The sequence below is a fragment of the Eleginops maclovinus genome, chromosome 17, assembly GCF_036324505.1.
Source record: "Eleginops maclovinus isolate JMC-PN-2008 ecotype Puerto Natales chromosome 17, JC_Emac_rtc_rv5, whole genome shotgun sequence".
In the NCBI taxonomy this organism is placed as follows: Eukaryota; Metazoa; Chordata; class Actinopteri; order Perciformes; family Eleginopidae; genus Eleginops; species Eleginops maclovinus.
This window is the reverse complement of record NC_086365.1, coordinates 13,665,377-13,688,918: the sequence shown is the minus strand read 5'-3', so window position 1 is coordinate 13,688,918 and position 23,542 is coordinate 13,665,377. Positions and strand designations below refer to the sequence as shown.

Genomic DNA, 23,542 nt, shown 5'->3' with positions numbered 1-23,542 from the left:
ACTCACACATGGATTGGTTGACTCACCAGTGCAGATGCAGGAGTCTGGGATGTTGTAGCCCCAATCCTGGTAGCCTTGAACCAGCCCACAGCACTTACACTGAGAAGGAATGATAAAAAGGCGGGTCACTGCAACTAACATCAGCTTTTTCACTGTTCAACCACAAACACAAGGTTACCTACATCTATAACTAAAGATCTGAAGTCCTTCAAAGTTTCTTCACTTGCATTATGCGGTGGCAGCAGATTGTGGAACTCCTTCTTAACTTCATCAGCAATCTGGACAACAAAACAAAGCAATATGAGACAACTAGCAATTTCAACTAGTTGTGCTGTTAGATAGATAGATAGAATCGGAGGATGAAACCCTCTTTCACATACATGCACACAGCAGAGCACACACAGTGAAATTGGTCCTCTGCATTTAACCCATCCTAGTACTAGGAGCAGTGGGCAGCTATTGTGCAGCGCCCGGGGAGCAATGGGGAGGTGGGGTTGGAGGTGTCCGGTGCCTTGCTCAAGGGCACCACAGCAGGGCCTAGGAGGTGAACTGGGACCTCTCCAAGTAGCAGTCCACTTTCCATATTTCAAGTCAGTTCGGGGACTTGAACCGGCGACCCTACGATTCCCAGTCCAAGCCCCTACTGACTGAGCCATCTAGAGAATTTCCCTAATTTTTCATATGGTTTTGATGCAGCCTGCTACTTAATATCCATTTAAAGTCAGTTTTGCACTGGGTTTTTAAGAAAGATCAATGAAAGCCAACACATTTCAAAATAATCTTTGTAATACCAATGGTCGCAGAGCCACTACTTTAATTCCAAAAAACATCATAACCGAACTGCCCAGGACCACCCCCCCCCCCCCCCCCCCCCACACACACACACACACTGACGATGCTTTACCCACCAATATAAGTACCCTTTTCTTCATTTTGCAGGCCCCATAAAAACCACAGATGGCAAAAACCAGATAGGGGATGGTGATCAAAAACATAACATAAATGCCTGTTCTCTGTGGAGAAAACAAACATTGAACAACTGAATTAAATTAGCAAGAAACGCGTCCTGTGTAGTCATGAATTCAAGCTACGATACTCTCTGAATCCTTAAAATATATAATATAGGAACTAACCATACAGTAAATATACAGTACATGTGTTACCTCCTCAACTTCAGGGGTTCTGTGCATTAACAGCAGGGCACTGACAACCTGCAGCAGCAGAAACACAATCCATTAAAGGTCACCTAGTCAAATCACAATTAAAATAATTAAATGTGGATTCAATTTTTGTGGCGTGACAATTACAACATTTTAGTAAAAAATAAGAAAGCAATCAAAACCAAATGTGTATACTTTGGCTTGAAATGTTACCATTTGATTTTAATCACGATTTTCTTCATATTTCTGTCTTTCTTTTACATGTTTTACTCTGTATTTGTAGCTTACCTGTATGTGTTTGATGTACATTTATATTTTCTTGAATAAAAGAACACTAAAATACAGTCCATGGTGCTGAACCACACTACGCCAACGGTCCCTTTAAGAAAGGTCACGTGACAGTCACATGACGCGGAAGTAGACCAAATTGTTTCGGCGGTGTTGTGTTTACATCAACAGCTCCTCGTTTACATACCGCGTGCAGGTTCGTATAATAAACAAACAGCTATCATTCATCTTTTACAATACGTGTTTATCTCGGTTTTAAAGACAGGTATGTGCTCTGCTTTCTTTGTTATAGCAGGTAACGATACAGCTCTCAGAGGTAGGATTTGTTTGTAGGAAAATAGGGTTATTACTGTAAATTGGCTGGCTGTTTAGCATGTATAACTGAGGTTTAAGAAGAAATAAAGCATTTACATTATCTTTTTTTAACATCTGACTGCTTGAATAAGGCAGGCTTATATTCACAGTAGTATCTGATGCCGTCTAATGCGTTTTACCTTTATATGTATCATATGTATTCACAAGATTCTCATTATATTGTGTTGGTTTCTGCATACATTTTTACATAAATTGTACACCTAGAACTTTATTATTTAATCCTATAAATGTTTTTTTATATACACAGCTCTCCACTTTGATTTTCTATTAGTTGTGTATTATACATTTAGTATCTATCTTTATTTTTTGAAAGTTAAACGGTTTCCTTTTTATTATAGATCTTTTTTTTATCCTTTTGTTACGACTTAGTTCCTACTGTGTGAATACCAAAGCAGATTCATTGTATGTGCAAATCTAATTGGCAATACACCTGATTCTAAAAGTCAACACAGCACTAAATAAGACAAGAATAAAAACAAAGTAGAACTAAACGTTTGCCTTTTTCTGTAACAGCCCACTAATTGTGTTTATCTTTGTCCTTTCCAGAAACCAAAATAACTGAAGACGGTACCGTTTTTGGATGAAGTGACCATGAAGCAGGACAGTGATGCTGTGAACGTCCCTGCGTGCTTCATATCAAACCATGAAGGCTTTCTCGGAAGCATCAAAAACTTTATCAAAGACTTTGTGGTGACTGAGATAGACATAACTGGGCAGCGTGTTAACACAGCCACACACACACCGGACAGTGCTTCCTCAGATGAAAACAATGAAACCGGTTCAGAATGTAAGTGGAATAATCACTCCTCACAGGACAATGATGTCGCGGCTGATTGTGGGCTGGATGTCACCATTCCTAGCCCGGGGAGTTTTGATTTAAGTGTGATTTTAGGCCAGTCAGTGAGTGAGGAGCTGGAGCAGTTTGTGTTGACTCTCAAAGAAAAGCCAACCAAGCAGGAGCTGTCCCTGGGATCGTTCACCGACAAACACCACAGAGCTAACGTCCACCGGGCCGTCCGACACCGCTTCCCCTTCCTCATGACCGTCACCATTCAGCCGGAGATCAGGGTGAGGGAAGACCCGGACTACAGAGAGCTGTCCCAGCTGGTCACCGAGGACGAGGCGGAGGACTTCTTCAGGTTCATAGACGCCAAAGTGCGAGGCTCGTCTTATACGTTTGGACCCGATGACGATAAGGATCACAGGACGGTGGTGCACCACTTCCTGAGCCGGAGGTTTGGCAAGCTGGTGGAGACCAAAAGTTTCACCGACCAGGGGACGACGGCCATCTCGGTGAGGCTGAGAGAGCAAGGGCGGCCGAAGAAGAGGAGCGCAGAGGAGCGTAAAGAAGAAGAGGTCTACACTGGTATGGCGTAGAATCGAACACCTTTATTTATTGATCATGACTTCAATGTCAGAAAACATGTTCTGTTATATTTAATCTGCAATTCTGTTCAAAAAGTGATACAGCAGTGTTAGACTACGTAAAATCAAGCAGTAAAAACATGTAAAGTACAAATAGGAACACTTATTTTTGTTATTTCAAGGCAGTGAGTCTCACAAGATGACACAGCAATTGATATCTTAAAATAGTTGTGGGTCAAATGAGGTCACACCGAACGAGGGTCGAGTTAAACAATGTACTAAGTCTGTGTTTTTCATAGTACAAAAAACACCTGCAATGTGAATGAAAACATCCTTCGTTTTTGTGTGTGTGTGTGTGTGTGTGTGTGTGTGTGTGTGTTTGTGTGTGTGTCCTCTTTTTCAGCGTTCACTCTGCGTAAGGAGAACCTGGAGACTCTGGAGGCCATAAGCTACATGGCAGCGTCTCTCGGGGTCCTTCCGTCAGATTTCACCTACGCCGGGATCAAGGACAAGAGAGCCATCACCTTCCAGTCCATGGTGGTCAAGAAGGTCTCAACTCAGAGGTACTGCTGCCTGCGGGTCTGTCAGGGATTTGTTTTGTTTGGGAAAAATTGTATTAACCTATTTAAAAGTTGGATACACAACAAGCCAACGCTTTTTATAAACTTTATTTATAGGGGGACACAAAGTGCTTCACAAACCAAAAAAACCAAAATAAAACAATACCAACTCCCCTCGCATCCATAGACAGACACACACATTACTAGATGAATTAAACACTTCCTATTTTAAAATCTACACAGCTCTACACTTTAATATTCTGTATTTTTTGGGGTATTTTTCTTAATTTTTTGTACATTGAGTCAATATTTCTCTTAATTTTCTTTGTTGAATAACTACTTGGCAATAAACCTGATTCTGTCAGTCAACAAAGCACTAAATAATACAAAATATAAACAGAAAATTATATTAAAACAATATAAAAAATACATAGTTTAAGTTTCCTTTGAAGCCTCTCAGTGAATATCATAAATCCACCCCTTGTTTACCGGATGTTATTCCCCACCAGGCTGAAGGAGAAGACGGCAGAGTTTGAGAGGAGAGGGATGTGTGTGGGTCAGATCCGCTCCGTCAGCGAGCCGCTCAGACTGGGGCGGCTGCAGGGGAACCACTTTGACCTGGTGGTGCGCGACCTGAGGCCACACAAAGCCAGTGACACACACTCCTCCGCTGCAGACACACACACTCGTCTGGCAGCGCTGGTTCAGGAAGCAGTGGAGAATGTCAAGGTAGCAAACCATTTATTTATGGTTGATGGTTTTTCCTGCCTTTCCTGTTCACAAGTGCTGTGTTAACCTATAGTGCTTTTCCTTGCAGGCCAGAGGATTTGTCAACTACTACGGCCCGCAGAGGTTTGGGAGCGTGAAGAGCGTCCAGTCTGACCGGGTAGGGCTGGCTCTACTCAAAGAAGACATGGTAAGTCATGCAGACCGTTATGATGTCCACACCTGATCAGCCTTCATGCTGTGAAATGAGGGGAATCAGGAAGCCTGAAACCTATACCATATTGCCCTGTCCGTGACTGTGTGTGTGTGTGTGTGTGTGTGTGTGTGTGTGTGTGTGTGTGTGTGTGTGTGTGTCAGGTGAGCGCTGTGCGTCTCTTCTTCACCCCAGAGGAGCTTAGTGATCCTGTGAACAACGCTAAGAGACACTTCATCCAAACAGGTGAGATTTAGGACAATATTGGGTAAAATTTCTACTCGAAATTAAAAAATCCATGTTCTTTTAGAACAGCCTAATGAACTACATTTCTAGGAATTCAACATGCTTTCCCTGTGTCTCCATACCAGATAACGCTAAGGAGTCCTTGGCGCTGATGCCGTTGTCCAAGGCCAGGGAGCGGCTGATGCTCCGGGCCATGAACCGCTACGGTACCGGTCCGGATGGTTGTACCCAAGGCTGGCTGAGCCTGCCCCACAGCATGAGGGTGTTCTACCCACACGCCTACTGCAGCAGGTCAGACCCCACAGCACACTTTTCTTAAATGTGAAACTGTATTTTGAATCAAGAGAGCTGGAAAATGACCCGATATAAACACATATTTTTGTATATAAATCCAGAACACAGTTTGTTTTTGTAAAACACAATATTTTGTATGAAAATACGACATCATAATTTCCTTTGGTTGACTTTACACAAATTGATAGAGGAGATGTCATCACTGTTAACCATTTCTGTTAGCATTTTAACAAAGAAAGGCAAACATTTGTAACTGTACAGCAGACTGAATATGTTTAGGGTTAGAGTTCAACAAGGGACTGGAAATAATAAACTGTTGCGGGAAAGAGAAGCCAGCTCCCACTGCTTTGGTTGCTAAATAGTGAGTATTATTCCGATCTATCCGTCCGTCTGTTCACCAGAGTGTGGAACGAGGCGGTGGCACACAGGCTGAGCACTCTGGGCCACAGAGCCCGGAGAGGAGACCTGGTGTGGCTGCAGGAAGACTCTGCAGAGAGCAGCTTGCCTCAGGTAAGAGAAGGTTATAGGATGGTAGAATAAAGATAAAGATTATTGAATATGTCGGGTGTAATCCAGACATCTTTTGACCACTAGTGTGAACACTGCTTTGAGCTGGACTCAGTATGTGACCACACAAGCCTTGAAATTAAACATTAGATAAACAGTATATCAAAAGGCAAATGAAACAGCTCAAATGTCAGTATTCAAATGAGTGTCTGTGCTTTTTTATTAAGAGAGAGTTATGCCCATTTCCAAAATTCGTGTGTGTAACTTCTACGGTCGAAGACTGTTCAAATATTAGATAAATGTCAAGCTTGAATTTGTAGGGTCAAGGCTTCATCGACAGTGAAAAGGAAAGATGTTTTAGATGACATTGAGGACACATCTTTCTAGATATTGTACCTATTAATTGCAGGAAACTCTCTAAATGCAAGGACATCTTATCACATTTTGCAAAAGCTGTTCCTTTCTTACTTTTGCAGATCCATGTGGTGACGGACCAAGAGGAGCAAGACGAAGTGTACACACTGGGACATGTAGGCTATGTACTTTTGGGAAATACTTTTACTTTAATTGCTCCTTTTTCTACTTTTCTCACCGCTTTTTTTGTTTACATTCCCTTCAGGTGTTGATGCCGATGCCTGGAAACACAGTGAAGTATCCAGAAAACGCCATGGGGACCTGGTATCAGGAGAGACTGTCCAGAGACGGACTGGACGGCTGTCGCTTCAGAGTCAGCAACCTCAAACTAAATCTGCCCGGCTGCTACCGCCCCCTGCTGGCCTCACCGCGCAACTTCACCTACCAGCTGCAGAGAGCGGCCTGCGGGGAGGCGGGAGGAGACGAGACAGGAAACAGCAGCAGAAACAGTGACCGGCAGCTCAACGGCACTACGGCAGAAGGAAAGCTCACCCTCACTTTAAACTTCGACCTGGACTCCTCCTGCTACGCCACCATCTGCCTCAGAGAGATCATGAAGTGTGACCCCTAGGGGTCCGTTGTATTTCTACACATTTGCAGACGTTTTTTTTGTTGAATTTTTTGTAAACCCTCATTGTGATACGTTACTAGTAGCCTTATTTCTTCGTCGTTGAGGTAACACATAAGAGTGTTTATAAAAAGAAAAAAATGCATAATGTGCAATTGATAAACCACATGAACAAATATAAGTGTAAAACCGTGTTAACCGTATTTGTGTTTTGTGCCATGAATAAAACTTTTAGAGATAAAAATGTTTTTTTTATGCGCTTTTATTTTGAAATGTCAAATTAGAGTGCCTGTTATGTTTTGTTTTCTTTTAGTTTTCCCTTTCCTATGTGTTGTATAGGTTTTAGTGCCTGTAAATGGTCTGCAAAGGCTCCAATCCCAAAGTTCTCCCTCAAACTCCCCTATTGCCTGAAACGCCTCCATTGGATTCCTTTGTTTACTTCCATAACATAGTGACATCACTACATAACAATCTTTATTGGCTATCACTCCAACACATTGTACGTGATAGGTTAAGGGGTGGGACATCTCTAAGCTTTTGTCCAATCACTACAGAGCCGACCAGCCAACCAGTCAGAGCAGACTCTGGTTTCAGAAAAAGGGTGAAAAGAGGTATTTCACCTTCCAGTCCATCGAATGCTGTGACCCTTTCCTTTATGCATTGCATTGGGGTTGACTAAAACTAATACAGGGTAAAAGAACATTTTGGGAATAAATCTCATCTTTATGAAGGTTATAATGCAGTAGTTGTGCATAGTGAGTGCTATCAGTATGCTTACATTTTCCACTGGAAATTGGTACGTTAGTAATGATGTAGGTTTCACTTATCACCACTAGATGGAGACAACACACAGCAATGCTCGGTCATGTTACAGGAACCCCTACTCTTCAAAATGCAATGTCAATAGATGGTTTACATTTTTTTTAATGAAGCTTAATGAGTTCATTATCAGAGTGAAAACAGCACCTGCACCGCATGAGTTAAACGTTGAAGATATTACCGGGTATATCACACCACTAATCTGGGGCTAAATAAATCCAGTACATATGATCCACTCATGGGTAAGAAAATGATCCGTACACCAGCGGGAGAGGCTTTCCAGGACTAATGTAAAAAAATAATGAAGCGTAAAACTCTGGAATAATTTCGTTGCTGAGGGGCAGCATTCAATCTGTTTTAAAGTTGATCCGGATCTGCCTCCCGTGACTAATTTATGCAATTTGGATGAGAAAGTCTAAAGACAGCAGCATATTAAATCTCCCTCATGAATAACTCACACTGGTTATACCTGCAGGGTGTGTTTTTTTTTTACTGTAAGCAATGTAAAAAAGGACTTTATGGATGTTTTAGTTGGAGGTGGGTTCTGACATGCAGTCTGTCATTAACCCACAGCGCTGCGTGATGAACTGCCTGCCAGTAAACTAACCCTGTGTGCCAAGGAGACGCATTAGCAGTAATGAGTTTCTTAACTGTTTCAGGAGTTTAGTTACAAACTGAAACACTATATCAACCAGGAAAAAAACATCGTATGTATTTGGAGTTTCTTGCCTTGGGGGTCAAACTTAATCTTGACAGATTGACCATAAACTCCTCATGTTTCTTACTTACATAATAATGGTGATTCTTAAAAAAGTTCTCACACATTGATATTAAATGAGAGTTAATGGAAGTTGTGTGTGAGGTTAAATGCATGTCCCAGGAGACATATTTTTAAGTGTGAAACTCCTTGACCTCTCTTCAGTCCCCACACTTTTAACCTTGCCAGCAGATGTGTGACTTAAACAGGACGTTTCCATAATGTACCAACCAATGACCACATGAAACAGAAAAGAAAATAGACTTTCCATTAAAGGAATACTTTACTGCTTGGTTAAATAACTTAAGAGGATTTGGGCAAATCTTGTTAGCTGTTACCTCTTTACACAATTTCCAGACTTTATGCTAAGCTAAGATGTTATACACAGAACAAAAACGAGAGTTGCATCGTAATCTGAGATAGCTGTTGGAGCCAGTATTTTTGTTTTTGCTTAGAAAGGCCAACTAATTGTGACGTTTGTAGTCAACTCACTATAAAGGACTACAAATCCCACGGCGCCGTGCTAAAAAACACCCCACAGTGATGGGCAATCTGTGTGAGAGACGCCGTCGAGGAACAGTGTTTAACCTTACAAACCAAGTACCCTTTAAGTTATATAAGCATTATCAAAAGAATACCTATGTTGTTTATTATTTAATTTGAGTTGTGCTTATCTCTTTTGAATATTGTAAAGGCCTATTTTTTTTGTTGCATGTGCAAAAGTTTGTTATTTTATTTTGGAGCAAACACATCGCAACATCCTCCAAACCATCGGAGGCCAAGCAGCTCTTGGAAATGTGAGTAACCAAAGGAAAGAAAACGAGTTAGAACTGTCTGTTTAAGGCGTCTATTGGCTTGATAGAAATACAAGGAAGGGAGCCAGGACAATAGCAAATACCTCCTTTTCCTGTGGTCGTTGTAACAGCTTGACCACCTCTGTGTCCGAGTTAGTTCTGATTCCACCTGAATGTCGAATCAAACAGACCTTTCCATTAATGGATGACCCACTACGAAACAATAACGTTGGCTAAATTTCTCATAGTCTTCTATACAATCAGATTTACCTTCATTGCAACCATTGAAGTTTAAACACATACATATTCTGACTGTAAATTCAATATTTTAGTGACTCATTGCTTGAAGTTTAACTATATGAACAGTTTTTCTAATAATTGTATGTAATTACTGCAACCGTTTATCTCTTAAAAATGAATTCTACTTAACTTTTTTGAACTGTTTATTGAAAATGTTTTGCTATGACCAACCTTTTTGTGGTCAATGGACATTTATATGCTGCTTTTCCAGTCCATGCATGATTATTTTTACTACAGCCACTAAACAGAAAACATATGCATGGTAATGAGCAGCTTGAACGGATATCGTTTACTGCACTGCCATTATTTTTTGGTGCGGATTACTTGAAATAGTTAGGCTGAGCCACACTCGACATGCTTTAATGGAAAGTGTCTCTTTGAAAAGCAACAAAATCGATTAAAGACATCTCTGCTTCCAAATTTAGTTTGAGTATATACTTTACTGGCTCGATTTGCACGGTGGTTGTGTGGCTGAGGCTCAGTACGGTTGCAGTAGAAAAGTATAACTGGCCTGCTTCTACATTACAGATAGTGCGAACAAGACTAAATCTCTCTCTGCTATAATTTTTCTACGCTGACAGAAATGTGCGAGTGACTTCTCTGCTCCCTCGGGCTAATCCTGTTCCAGTCTGCTATAGATAAATGTTGACCCACTTCAACAGCAAAGATGACAACTTTACTTCTCGTCCCGCGGAGAAAGGCCGAGAAAAGTCTCGAGACGTGGAAGTCAAGGGTTATGAACGACGATTACCATTGACGTACAGTGATATATTACTCTTGAAAAAGACAGAGGAGGAAGTGGAAGGAAAGGGTTATGAAAGACACAGAGCAGTATGGCTTTCTATGGCCACGTTGGGGTTTGTTTTGGACCCATAAAACATCTTTACTGTGAGCAATAGGAGTCCTACATAAACACAGTATTTGTCCAGTTACAATATTTGTGGATATTTCTGGAATTGTGTCTGTTTCTGCAATCTCACTGGTTTGAAGATGTGGAGCTTAGTTCGGGAAAAAAAAAACAATGAAACCTGCGTTTAAGAGGCCCTATTCTGCTCATTTTCAGGTTCATATTTGTATTTCCAGCCTCTACTGTCACATGTCTCCATGTTTTGATGTTCAAAAAGCTCGATTTTGCTCATACTGCCTGTGCTGCAGCACCTCTTTTCACCCTCTGTCTGAAACCAGAGCCAAGTCTGCTCTGATTGGTTAATTGGCTGGCAATTGGTTAGAGATGTCCCGCCTCTAAGCCTTTCAAATACAATGTGTGAGAGTTATAGCCAATAGAAGCTTTCATAGTGATGTTAATTTGTCAGGAATTAAACAAAGGACGCGAATGGAGGCGTTTCAGGCTCGAGGGAATTTAGGATTTTAGTCTTTGCTGACCATTTACATGCACAAAATCCATTGTAACACACTACAGGAAAGGAAAAGCACCAAAAAGCATAATAGAGCGTCTTTAAGGGTCGTAGTCTTATACTACTCCTTTAAGAGTCGTCTTGTAATCATATTGGTGATCAACCCTGTGAATACATGACAAGCAGCCTTCTGAATCTTAAAGTAGGTGGAGCAGGCCCCTTCTAACCCCTATCAATGAGGCCGATGACCTCTGATAACGCCCATCCACTGGGTTGATAACACCTGGAGAGGGTGGCAAATGTAATGCGATATCAAGACAACATTTCAATTTGAAAACAAGTTTTTCGGGGCTTTAAGTAGAAGAGAAGGGGACAAGTAAAGTAAGCAAAGAAATGCAGATTCTGCAGTGTGTCCTGGTTTAATCAGCCTGCATGTAAGAGGTTCACACACACTCAGACACGGCTCATGATAAGACATATAAACATTCCCCCAACCTTTGACCCTGCTTGAGCTGTCTTTCCTCCAGTCAGTTGATTGGCAAATGGTTCCCTGTGTTTTCACTAGAGCAGACGCTGATACGGGACTGTGCACGTCGGAATTTTGAAACTGTTTGCGTGCATGTGTTGCTCAACTTGTCTGTGGCTGTGAAAGTGAAAGCAACCAAGAGTTTTTTTGCTGGGACCCTGTCAACCTGGTTGCTGCAATCCAGAAGTGACTTCCCGTGTACACATCAAGGCTGAGCACAGTGGAGGCAATGCTGTTGTGGCAAAGTCAAAATGCATCTTGACTAATTTCAGTTTACAAATAGTAACGCCCCCTCGATTCAACAGTTTCTTTTCCTTTTAAGCTGCCACTGTGAATATCCGCGGTAAGTCTTTAGGATTTCCAGAGTTTCTTGCAAGCTAAACCTATTCTACATTGCGGGCATTTAATCGGGTGATTTATATTTCTGATGCACTTAAGTGACGTTCTTGGGGTTTGTGCACGAAGGCTCTTGGATTTGATTCTGCTGTTTTGATTGTGAGGATTGAAGCTAACAGGGGGTGCACTTGTTGGGAAAGAAAAGTAAAAACCAGATGATGTGGAAATGACTTCACCATGTGAAATTCACATTAAATACGCAGTTGCATTAGAGTGAGCTTACTCGTATTGTACCCTACTTTCGTAGACAAATCCATGTCAAATGACCACATTTTAACCGTGGAATTATTCAACAGTTAAACCACTGGAAACCAATGCCGCCTCGAGGCTGATCTGTCACCCATTTAGAGTTCTCTAGGCAGTGTCCCACATGTGGGAGGCCTGCATGTGGAAAATACACTGACCTGAAAACTCCAGCTGAGCTATTGACGAATGGAAAGGCCGAAAAACACGATTGTGTTAAATGAGATTGATTCATGTGAAAAGTAATGCTGAAGCGCCATGGAGCATCAATGGATTCTGCACAAGCAGAGAAGAGGGATCTATAGGATGTCAAGAGATATAAAGTGTTTTGTATCAACCCTTTCATGAATAGAAAAGGAAGTTGTGTAAAGCAGAATAACAAACTGTGTATCTAGCTTGGGTTATTGGTCAGCTGACTTCCTTTTTGAAGCCTTGAGTTCAGCATGTTGGCCGTCGCCATCTTGTTTTTGGGCAGTTTTCATCTTGTTCGTTTGTTGGAAGATAGCGGGTGGAGCTAAGTACAATCAAAATACACTTTAGGCGACTAAAATGTTACACTAATTGACTTAAATGAACTGAAAACTCAATGTGAAATCATTAAAGTTTTAAGATGATGGTGAAAAAAGAAGGCATGTTCAATCAGCTTCTGTGGAAAAAGGTCAAGATCATTCCTAACATCTTCATTGGCACTATAAGGTTGCAACCATGGTGAAAAGTTACTGATGAATCCAAATGCAGGTGAATTTGATCTCTGGTAGCAAATGAAGCACAGATCTAACACATAAAATAACTAAAGAGCCATAAAACATCTGGCTGTTGACTTTTGGATTGGACCACTCACTGTGTCCACTCAGTGGAAAAACTTAATTTCCTGCCCTGTTAGTGACCCAACGAACAAACCGACTCTTAACACACTCAGGCATACCACCAATCGGGGTAAACTGCTTGCACCTGAGCCATTAATGGGTAACTCACCACAACTGGGATTTTTTTCTCACACTGTAAAAGTTAAGAAAAGGAAAAAAAGTGTTAAACTCTCTGCCTGGGTACAGTGAGTGCTCTGTGCCAGAGTGGAGGAATCTGTTGACCGGCTGTAAAGCACAGGGAGGCGAGGGAAAGCTCATTATTTTTAATGGCATCCTTCAAATGGTTGAGAGGGAGGAAGAGAGAGAGAGTGAGAGAAATGGACGACATTACTGACTGCAACACCTGGGTGCTTTTTCTGTCTTTTGCTCAAAATTCGATTAGATTTTGTGATCATCCGGACAGAAACCTGGCTACAAGGCCGGATATAAATGTGTGCAAGCATGCAAAAGAATGGACTTGCAATGGTTTTCCATCTCTTATTCCAATCTCCTTTATTTTGTATATTTTATTTTGTATAAATTGCACACATACAGTAATAATCAGAATCATTTTTATTACAAAGTTTAAACATTAGAGGAATTTGTTTTGGTGTAAATGGTGCATTCAAAGACACAGAAAGAATACGTCGTTTTAAAAGAAATAAAAAATAACTATTGTAACAAATACCAAATAAATACCCAATTGTTATTATGAAAACTCATGCACAGATATATTAGAGACCATAGTGTAACTCTGTTATTAAAAGGACCCCAAAACAGAGTCTCAGGTCAAACTTTCAAAGTGTTGCAAACAGAAAGGCAGACAGTGATGGCTAGGAAGCTAGCGCATTAGCAGAGAGTTGTCCAAGTTAAAACCCACTGGCGATCTGGGAAATTGAGGCTCCAGGCTGCAAGGAGGCACTCTGCTTCATCCAACTAGTGGAGCAGTGGAGTGAGGACCGGGCTTTTATGGAGCAGGTTGATTGGCTGATTGGGAACAGGTGTGCCTCGTCTGCAGCCAGGAGAATGCAAGCCCCGCCCCCTGCCCCACACAAGCCCTGCAGAGAAAGGAGGGGGTGGAGATAACATGCACCAAAACATTTTAAAAATACACCACAAAACCAAAAACAATGACACATAACAAATAGATCACTGTTTTATTTTAGTATAGTTCACGTCACAAGACGCAAATGAGAGTGTAACTTAAAATGTCACACAGAACAAAAGGAAAGATTGAGGGTTTTTTTGTGCAGACTTAATATATATATATATATATGTCTTGAATTTCTACATTTTTTTGGAGGTAACATGTAGGCTACACGCGTGCGTTAGGAATCACATTGCTTGCCGTGCTATATGCTTTCATTGCCATCAACCTTTCTCCTTTACATCAATCAGTGTCCCAGTGACTGTAGTCCTGTAATTACCTTGTTGACTAAAGTGTGTGTGTGTGTGTGTGTGTGTGTGTGTGTGTGTGTGTGTGTGTGTGTGCAAAATACGTCCTTGTGTGAATGTGTGTTCATGAACGGACAGGAATGAAAATGGGAGGCCGGTCACTTTGGAGCAGCTGCACCGGTGCGCCTGTCGGGTTCAGAGCCCGAGGAGGAGAGGGAGAGCTGTCCTCACGGTGATTGATGGAGCCGCTTCCTGTCCTGCTAGAGGTTATTTAGGAGCTCTGAGGGACCATCGTTATTTCCTGATGCTCTTAAATATCCCGCTGCAATCCTCCCCATCCCCCTCTTCAACTTCCAGCCTCCTCTTTCTACGAGGCCCCCTAACTCTGCCTCTTGCTTTACAAAGGAATGACAGAAATTGTTTATGTATGGCCGGCTGATACCTCCATACACCAAGTTATCTACACAGTACCTCACATCCAGCCATGCTTAGACCATTAGATAATATGTTGAGGGAAGCAAAAGCACTGTTTATCACTAAAACTGGATATGGCCCATACTTAATGCTTATTCTCTCTGTATCTATACAAACAGTCAGGCATCAGCCTTAAGCCATATATATATCTCCATTCTGTTTGTCCACTCCCTTTCTTTTACCCCAATTTTTTTATCTCTGGTTGACTTCTCTCGTTTAGTTTCTCACCCTGCTTTCTTTTTCTTACCGGCCTCTTATTGACACTGTAAATACATAGTAATATCTCACTATCATTACATCAGCACTTTATATTGTTTTTCTTTTCCCAGCCATATTTTAATTTACCTTAATTAAAGAAAAAGTCGGTTTTTTTTACCAAAAATCTACACATTTATACCATTTCACTCATTTGCGCTGCATGGTTCAGCTTGACCCGAGTCACTTTTGGAAACAGATCCTTTTTCTATTTTGTGTTTAACTGTAAATATTATCTGTCAGTGTAGTGCTGAGTGAAGTTGCGATAACATCATCTTCCCCAAGTAACTGGAGCCTTTTATAAGCTAGCATTGTTAGCATCGCAAGAGCTCCCTTGACAAAAAGCAATGGGATTCTTCATTTGGATTTTGCAGAAAAAAAAGGTGGTTGTTTAGCAAGATAATCTCCACATTATTAAACTACTTTATGACACGTAAAATAATTGCAAAGAAGTAAAAAGCTAACGTTAGAATATAAACCGACCACATCATGGTTGCGCTAAGCTAAAGGCGGCTAATGTTTAGCACGATGGCGCTTAGTAGTCTCATGTGAACACTTGTTAGCATCCTCCGTTTTTAAGATGGATAGAAACTTTGCACATTCAACAGTGGGGTGTTTAGTAAAGTATTTTATGTTGTAGAATAAAATGTGAGATCCTCCTAAGCTTATGTTAACTACAGATCTTATTTCATGCATCTAACCGTTGCAGGGAAGCAGAGGTGTTAAAATGCTAACACATTTAGGTTTTTAGGAAGTTAGTTTTCAACTTGCAAGACCACCAGCGGTTTCTTTCCAGAGTGTGTACAATGGACACTGTATTGCTATCCAGTTGTCACATACTGTATAGTGTAACAAAGTACAGAGATGCTCCACCAGACTCCAACCACAATGTATAAAACTCCATTCAACTCTCCATACTTTTGTTCGTTGGCCGCCCCCCTCATCTGTGAAATTCACAAAGCCTCTCTCACAGCTGAACGTGTGCTCACTCCAGAGACCCTGAGCATCACTCGGCTGGTCTTTAAACCCAGATGACAGTAACTGCTGGTGAATAGGGCGGAGACAGATGGAGAGAAGACAGAAAACAAAGGGGTTGAGGAGCAGGAACAGAAAGAATGGCGTATGCAACAGTTCAATGTCTGATTAAATTTAGTATGAGGGGGAAATTTGCCAAGAATGGAGCCATTGTTTTCGGGGCAACTGGAAAAACCTGACGTGCATCTGTGCGTGCGGTTCTTTTTTAAACTGTTACTCTGCAGAGGAAATGGATATAGTGAAGTTAGGAGGCAAAAAGAAAAAGATAGATATCATTAATCATAAAGAAACATTGCATTCTGCTGAGTAGAAACAACTGGCCACAGATATGCGCTTTTGGTTTTGAGATAAAACAGGTTTGCATTTTGTAGATGTTTGAATAGATAAAGCACAACTACTCCACTGTTACATAATACACAATCATGTCATGACTGATCCAAAACACCTCAGCCATTTTCCCTCTCTTATCAGCTACTTGCTATGATTGTAAGGTGTAAATAATACACAACCTCAATGGACTGATCTTGTTCCATTTTTTGTAAGCTGACAGGGTTCTTTGGGAAAGCCCCAATCCCTGTGTATTTTACTGATCGCCTATGGGAGTTAAAATACATAAAAAAGACATAAAAAGCGAATAAAAGACTTAATTAATGCATTTTTAGATGAGGTAACTGACCAGATCTACATCAAGGATGAAAATATGTTGGAGCGCTAGCCCATAGAAGTTGGAGTGTTACATATGTTACTGGGATTGTAAGCCTTTGTAGAGCATTTACAAACACTAAAACCTATATAACACACTACAGGAAAGGGTTAACCCCAACAATTCTAATAAAAGGGCGTCTTTACAAGGTATAGGGAGTACCAATTCCTATCCAAATTGTCCCTGTGAGCATGCTGATGTAAGCATTTAGCTAAGAGCCAAAGAATGCTGTTTAATTTGACTCAAACAAAAAAGACTCCCATTTCCGCTGTAGGTGCATCTCTGACTCCAACAAGCAACACATATTTAACACTGGAAGCAGACCAGGGTGTGAAATTCAGCAGGTTTTTCAAGAGGACTGTTCTATGCTACTTGCTCTGTATACCGTCGTGTGTATGGCACTGGAAAAAGCTGCTCACGTTGTGTCGGCTACAGCCCCGGCCTTCAGGAATGACTCAGGGCCGAAGCGCTTCTGTGGTGAAGCTGTGTGATTTATCAAGATAAGGGCTGAGTGGGATCTAATATAGCTTATTTCCTACAGGAGTCGTATCATTTATTTAAGGAATGTCCTGAGAATCTGTCAGAGCTAATCAAGGACACATTCTCGATTGGTAATATTCAGCATTGAGGAAAACTCAAGGCAGATTCTGACATTAATACATATGAACATCCTTTGGGTGGCTGTTATGCAAGGTTTCCTCACTTCTGTCACATCTGAGTTGTTGCATCCCCTTTCTCGTCGCTCCACGGAGAGCAAAGACAGAGGTGAGGAAGGGAAATGACCCTGCTGGGTATACCTAGACTTGATGTTTAAGGGAACATTATCTAAACGATATGGCTGATAAGGGTAAGAAAAGGAAAACCGCGTGCTTATGAGCAATTACGTAACTCGCCTCGCCAAATCTGGTCCTCGGCTCGCCTGTGAACAGCTCAATTGGGATTAGTGGGACCAAAGGATCAAGAAATGGCTTGTTCCCACCAAACTCCCTCTGACTGTTCCTTATAGTTTATCTATCATACAATCTTTTAAGTCATTTTGCTGTTTTTGTTCTGTGTCTTTTCTGTTCCTCTCACTCTGTTCCCTCTCCGCTCTGCTCAGAGAATGACTTAATGGACTTTGAAATGGGTTTTTAAGAAAGCCAGACCTTTGAGGTTTGGACAGCATGTGATGGTCAGGCACACTGAGTTTGAGGTGCTGTCAAACATCTGCATTATACCACTAAGAAGTGGATAGTATTACGACTCTAAGACGACTAAGTCAACATTTTCGTTCATTATGAGTCCGTGAATGAGCTGTCACATGATCGCACTTCAACAGATGGATTCATTTGAGTGTATGTATTGAATGTGACGTGACCAAGCTAACATTTTATTACAAAATGAATTCTTGTACCTCATGTGATGTCCATCTGCTACGCTTGGATTTGCATTAACCCAGAACTTAAAGCTGCTGTTTTAAACATTTGACCTTATTTAACCAATGGATGGACTGGAATCTTTTGTAATGTGCTACAGTAGGGGGTTGCTCATGGGGAAGAAGCTACAGGAAATGTTAAACTTTTCCCTCAGTGTTTCCAATCGTGCAATAGAAATGAGGATTTTCTTTCAGTTGATTTTTATTCAAACAAGACAATCAATGAACTTGTCCATACATCGTTAGCAACATATCGTTAGCAACATGCCGACGATTAGCAGCCTGGCTAACTTTGGCCAATTATGCTTCCCACTTTTCAACATTGCTCTGGTTGTTCAGCTACCTGGGGTACCGTTGTTGTTGTAAATGTTGTTTTCCTCTTACACTTCGAGCAGGATGTCTGACAGTCATACTATATTACAAACTACATAAGAAATATGCGTGAAACACTTACATATTGGAAAAACCTACCCGCTGATTTTGGCCGATAGGAACCCCCTAAATTAAAGAAAACACCTGCATGCGCGTCGTAAATGGAGTGCTGGGATATTAAAAAGTGCCAAAACAGCTTCAGTGTTGGCGCTGATTCAATATCAACTGTGTGACACCGATTTAAATGATCCCCCTGCTGTTCATTTGGGTTGAGGTCTGGGACAGCCAAGAGGGTGTTTCCATTTCAGCTGAATGAGCAGGTTGCAGCACCTGAGCAGATGTTACCCTTTTTTTTTGAAGAATTTAGACTAGTCCAAGGGCCTACATCTACACAGCGCAGCACTGTAAAATAATCCTTTAGCTTCCAATCTGCATAGCTGTGTGGATTAGATCAGGACACGCCCCTTCTGCTGGATCGCCTTCCCTGTCCTCACAGGTCCTGCTGGAGGTATGATATCGGATGACACATTCCCACACCCCCAGTCAGGCATGGGAGAGCGGGATGGGTGGCTGACTTCACACGCGTCTCGCCGCCTCTGTCAGAACTGGTCTGCGAAGATAAAGATGCAGACACCTACGCAGATGATCCGCCTCGAGATGTCCTTGCGCACGTAAACTGTAAGAGTGGAAAATGCATACACAAATGTACACTGAGATAAGAGAGGGGACAAGCTGAGGCTTTCCCCCAGATTAAGATGACTATCAGATGCATGTAAGGTAAAGTCCAAAAAGGTTTCTAGACAGTAGTGGGAGTATAGAGAAAACAAGAGTTTGTTGGACAAGAACACCACAAAGTTATAAGGTGTATGTTCAGTTAGCTTAGCATAACGTTTGGCAACAACCATCATCTAGTTCTGAGCTCATTCCTTGAAAGAATATACCCCTCAGACATTGAGACCGTGTAAGTAGTCTTTGACCTTTAACCCGGAAGTTTCTGTCACGGATGTCGGATCACACCGCTGTGAGTTTCCTTGAGTTTCGGGAAGTGTCTGTGATGGTCATGCTCCCATTATTACACCTCCTTGTGCTTTTACAACACCCCAATGAAACTCATATTTCCCAGGTCAATTGAGAAACGGCGAAAAAAAGGGGCGTCAAAGTTTGGCAGAGTCACATGAATGACCTGACAACGGATATTTTGCAGTCGGGAAGAATGGCTTCACACATGCCTTTTTAGTCACTCGTGTGTGTGTGTGTGTGTGTGTGTGTGTGTGTGTGTGTGTGTGTGTGTGTGTGTGTGTGTGTGTGTGTGTGTGTGTGTGTGTGTGTGTGTGTGTGTGTGTGTGTGTGTGTGTGTGTGTGTGTGTGTGTGTGTGTGTGTGTGTGTGTGTGTGTGTGTGTGTGTGTGTGTGTGTGTGTGTGAAAAAAAAGCAGCACTTACACTAAATCTGTAACCAATCCATTTCCCACAAGAATTGAGCCTCTCTACATCTCAGTATCACGCGTTTACGACACCACATCCACATGCTCAGCGCCGGCTGGCAAGTAAACAAACATGTGTTTGTGATGGTTATCGTCTCTGGCTTGAGGTTTTACCATTTAGCATTCAGTTTCATCATGAAAAGTACTGTCGAACCACCGCTCAGAGCATGGCGATAATTAAGGACAGATCTGGTGTAACAAAAGAATGGATGTAAGGAAAAAAGACAGTCCAGCTTTTGCCAAAATAGCTCAAAGACCTTGGGTGTTGTCGGAAATACAGTTGCGTATGTTATAGATATGGCACTGATTGTATTGTGTAGTCCTGAGGCATGGAATCCATTTTAATCTACCCAAAATACATATGTTTGGATAGCAATAACTTCTATATTTTTAGCCATCAGACTCTTTGTTAACCCAAAGGGACGGCCTCCTTAATTGCACGTCTCCTCACATGGCTGGGGTTTCAGAGCAGCTTGCTGGTGGTCTTGGGTCGTCTAAAAATTATGTACACTGAGAACAACTGCTGTTGAAAGTCAAATTTCATTGGAAAACAAGTGAAATGATCTCATTCACTACATATTCAGTCTGAATTTAAGAGAAGGTGGAAGTACATTTGGTCCGAGAGGTGGTCCGTGTCACTGGGTGGCTGGTTATAAGTGTCACAGGCCATCACCTTCAGCCTGGATTAAATGTTCATAAAGAGCCGGAGCAATGTCCCAGAATAAACTCCATACGACAGGATTTAGTGAAATGTGTCTAAATTAGCGTGTGATAGTGCCGTAATGCCTCTAACTACGTTTTTTATTCTTTGTTGGCCATGTGAAAGCTGCAAACCAGCCAATACAAACTGTAACAGGTTAATAGTCTACTAATGGATGTTATTGTTGAGTAATAGGAGAATTCACCGCCAAGTTTTGACATGTGTTTGTGAATTGGGATGGGCAACAGCCTACTTACACTCTTTTATGGACCTTGGTGGAAGGGTGTAGCATGGGAAAAGGAAGAAGCCATTATATCTTGGAGTGGAACCAAATTAAGAGCGTGAACACTGAGACGTTAATCGGGACATCCCATAAAATGCAATGGACATATTTTATTTTACCCACCAAGTATGTTTCAGCCGTGGGTTTCACGGAAAGAGAGAGGCATAACAAAATAAGAATTATTAAATAAAATACAACATTTAACTTTTAACGTGACTTCCTGTCTAAACCCCGCCTTCTTTCTGTCTTCTATTTGGAAACAGATACTGAGCAGATGCAGATATCTACATGTCTGTTCACATCCAGTGCATACACATTTAATATTTACATGTTTGTAGTGATGTTTTAGTATTTCGTAAAGGTTGTATTTTTCTTTTTTTTTAATTTAGATTACTGTAATGATTTTAATTCGCCACCAGTGAAAAAACTTTCCGCCATCCCAGGAATAGTTTTACATTTAATAATCAAAAAATCGATTAATTGGTAAATCCAACACAACTTTTTTTCAGTGTATCCTGACTGCAGGCTTTCCATTTGGAGGCCATAACAAAGCTTTATCTTGCGATCTGACTCCTCAAATCTCCCGAGCCTGTCTGCTTTATACCAAAATGCAGCTCCATGCCAACATGAGGTACCCTCCATCTGACAAGAGTGACACTCAACACTGGAAAATACTTCCATGCTTTAATGTACGTGCTGTATGAGAATTAGTTACTGGTGTAGCTGGAGACACTTGAAACATGAGATAAGGAGGAAAACATCCATTATCAAGTCGTCTAGGATTGAAAACACATGTGTACATTAACATGCCTGTTAAGGAAATCTTTGTGGAATGGTTCATCATCAGTGTAAGGAATCCCGCTGCTTTGTCTACTAAGGTAACCTCAGTGCGCTTTCATTTCGTGCTTCAGTGTGAATCATTTTGTAAGACCAGCTGTCACTTCTGGGGTTTTTAAATGATGGATTCTTTTCATTTTGCATGCATTCGTTGTGGCCCATCCTGCACACCTGTTTGTAGTTTAATGAACTAGGAGCAGAGTTCGTTCAGTGATAAAAACAAACGATTGTTACATTATAATTAGCTTTTTACAATGTAGGCATTTAAGCATTATGCTCTCCAAAAATCCCCTATTGTACAGACAGTAAAAGTGGGAAAAAAGAACCTTTGTAGCCACAAATGTATTCAACCAAAACCTTAAACTCACAGATAACCCACCTAGCTTAAATTCCCCCTCATCGACAACAATTTGTGGTTTTCTGAGGCGTGCTGAGAGCGGACTATCTCTGCAGCAACCCTGTCACAGATCCATCGGGGGAAAGGAAGAGCGTGTCACAACAGATCAGACGTTTGTGAAAAGGCAAGAGTCGCACGCTAATGGCAACAATATGTGTTCTCTTCCCACAGACGCCCAAGCAGCCGATGGCCGTGTGCGCTCCCGGGCTACCTCTGCGCCTAACCTGCAATTTTCCAAGGAGAACTGGGTGAGGTGGTTTCCACGCAGGGGTCAAACACAAGGGGCCTCATTTGAACGCTGCGTGCAGGTTCAGGAGGAGTTCAAGGGAAGCAGGGCATCATTTTCACAATTAGCCTTGCTGTAAGTACTGAGGCCCTTTACCATGATTGAGGCGTTTTGGTTTGAACTCCATTATGGCTGAATCAAAGCTGGTTTGACCAGTTCCTGTGGTCTAATTTATGTCTAGTTTCTTTGTGCCGGGCTAAACTAAGCTTACGTGATGGATGGGCTTGCATGTCTGTAAGTGTTTATGAATGAATGAATCATAACAAGCTCATCTGGTTTTTTTAAGACTATATCAGTTAGTCGGAAAGTTGGTCCACCTCTTCTATTCAGACCTACATCTCTAAAGAACTGTTGAACTTTTTCTACTTGGTTACTATTGAATTACTGCCCCCAAAAGGATCAATTTTGTAAGACCTTTGACTTTTTTCTACCTCTATTTTACTTTACCTAATGTGTGACCATCTACTGCAGGGGGTGTCCAAACTTTTCTCTCAGAGGGCCACATAAAGAAAAGCATGCGAAGGGCTGGGCCCCTCACTAGAGGTGGGGTGTATCACATCATCAGTTAAGTTATAAGTTAACAAAATCAATCACATGTAGGTAAATTATTCTTGATACTTGAATATGCTTGAAGAAACATCACAGCTCTCCATAGGGGTTCATTTATTTAGTTGGCAGCTCATTCCTTTAAACAGAAGCCTCAGATTGCTTATTATATGGGGGAAATATGAAGGGTATACTTCAAACTCGTTACCTAAATAAGTTATTGGGCTTTTTTTTTCCACTTTCATTTACTGAATTCATTTGAAAGTGTACAGTGTCATATTATTTTTACGTATTTAAGAAGTAGAATGTCAGTAAAGTTTCAGGGGTGGGGCTTATTCCGTTATACATTTAGCATTTGCTCTGGGCCAATTAAAAGTGGTTCCACGGGCTGCATTCGGACACCCCTGATCTACTGGATATATTGCCAAAGAATTTAGTAGTGATCCCCACGTTTTTACCTTGGTTCCAACATGAGGTTGACAATCCTGGTTTGGATTGAAATGTAGCTTGGCTGTAGACTCTTGTTGTTTAATCCCAAGTCTTAGTTTCCTATCATAGACCCTTTAAAATAGATGATGACATGACTGCAGTCACCATGATATCCACTATTGGTGTATGTAACACCATTAAGT

At 41.4% G+C, this 23,542-nt stretch overlaps 1 protein-coding gene across 3 annotated transcripts; it reads left to right on the top strand.

Annotated features, from left to right (window-relative positions):
• Positions 1-1,581: 1,581 nt before the first annotated feature.
• Positions 1,582-6,919, top strand: pus7l (pseudouridine synthase 7 like). Of its 3 annotated transcripts, XM_063905083.1 has the most exons (11): positions 1,591-1,644; positions 1,741-1,764; positions 2,370-3,189; positions 3,592-3,751; positions 4,258-4,477; positions 4,566-4,664; positions 4,832-4,913; positions 5,039-5,204; positions 5,609-5,717; positions 6,191-6,244; positions 6,334-6,919. In XM_063905083.1, the coding sequence occupies exons 3-11, from the start codon at positions 2,415-2,417 to the stop codon at positions 6,697-6,699; spliced, it is 2,031 nt and encodes a 676-aa protein (XP_063761153.1). In that variant the 5' UTR covers positions 1,591-1,644; positions 1,741-1,764; positions 2,370-2,414; the 3' UTR covers positions 6,700-6,919. The 3 variants fall into 3 exon arrangements, with proteins under 3 accessions (XP_063761152.1, XP_063761153.1, XP_063761154.1); XM_063905082.1 differs by lacking the exon at positions 1,741-1,764 and having other exon boundaries at positions 1,582-1,644; XM_063905084.1 differs by lacking the exons at positions 1,591-1,644; positions 1,741-1,764 and adding an exon at positions 1,650-1,713.
• Positions 6,920-23,542: the final 16,623 nt, after the last annotated feature.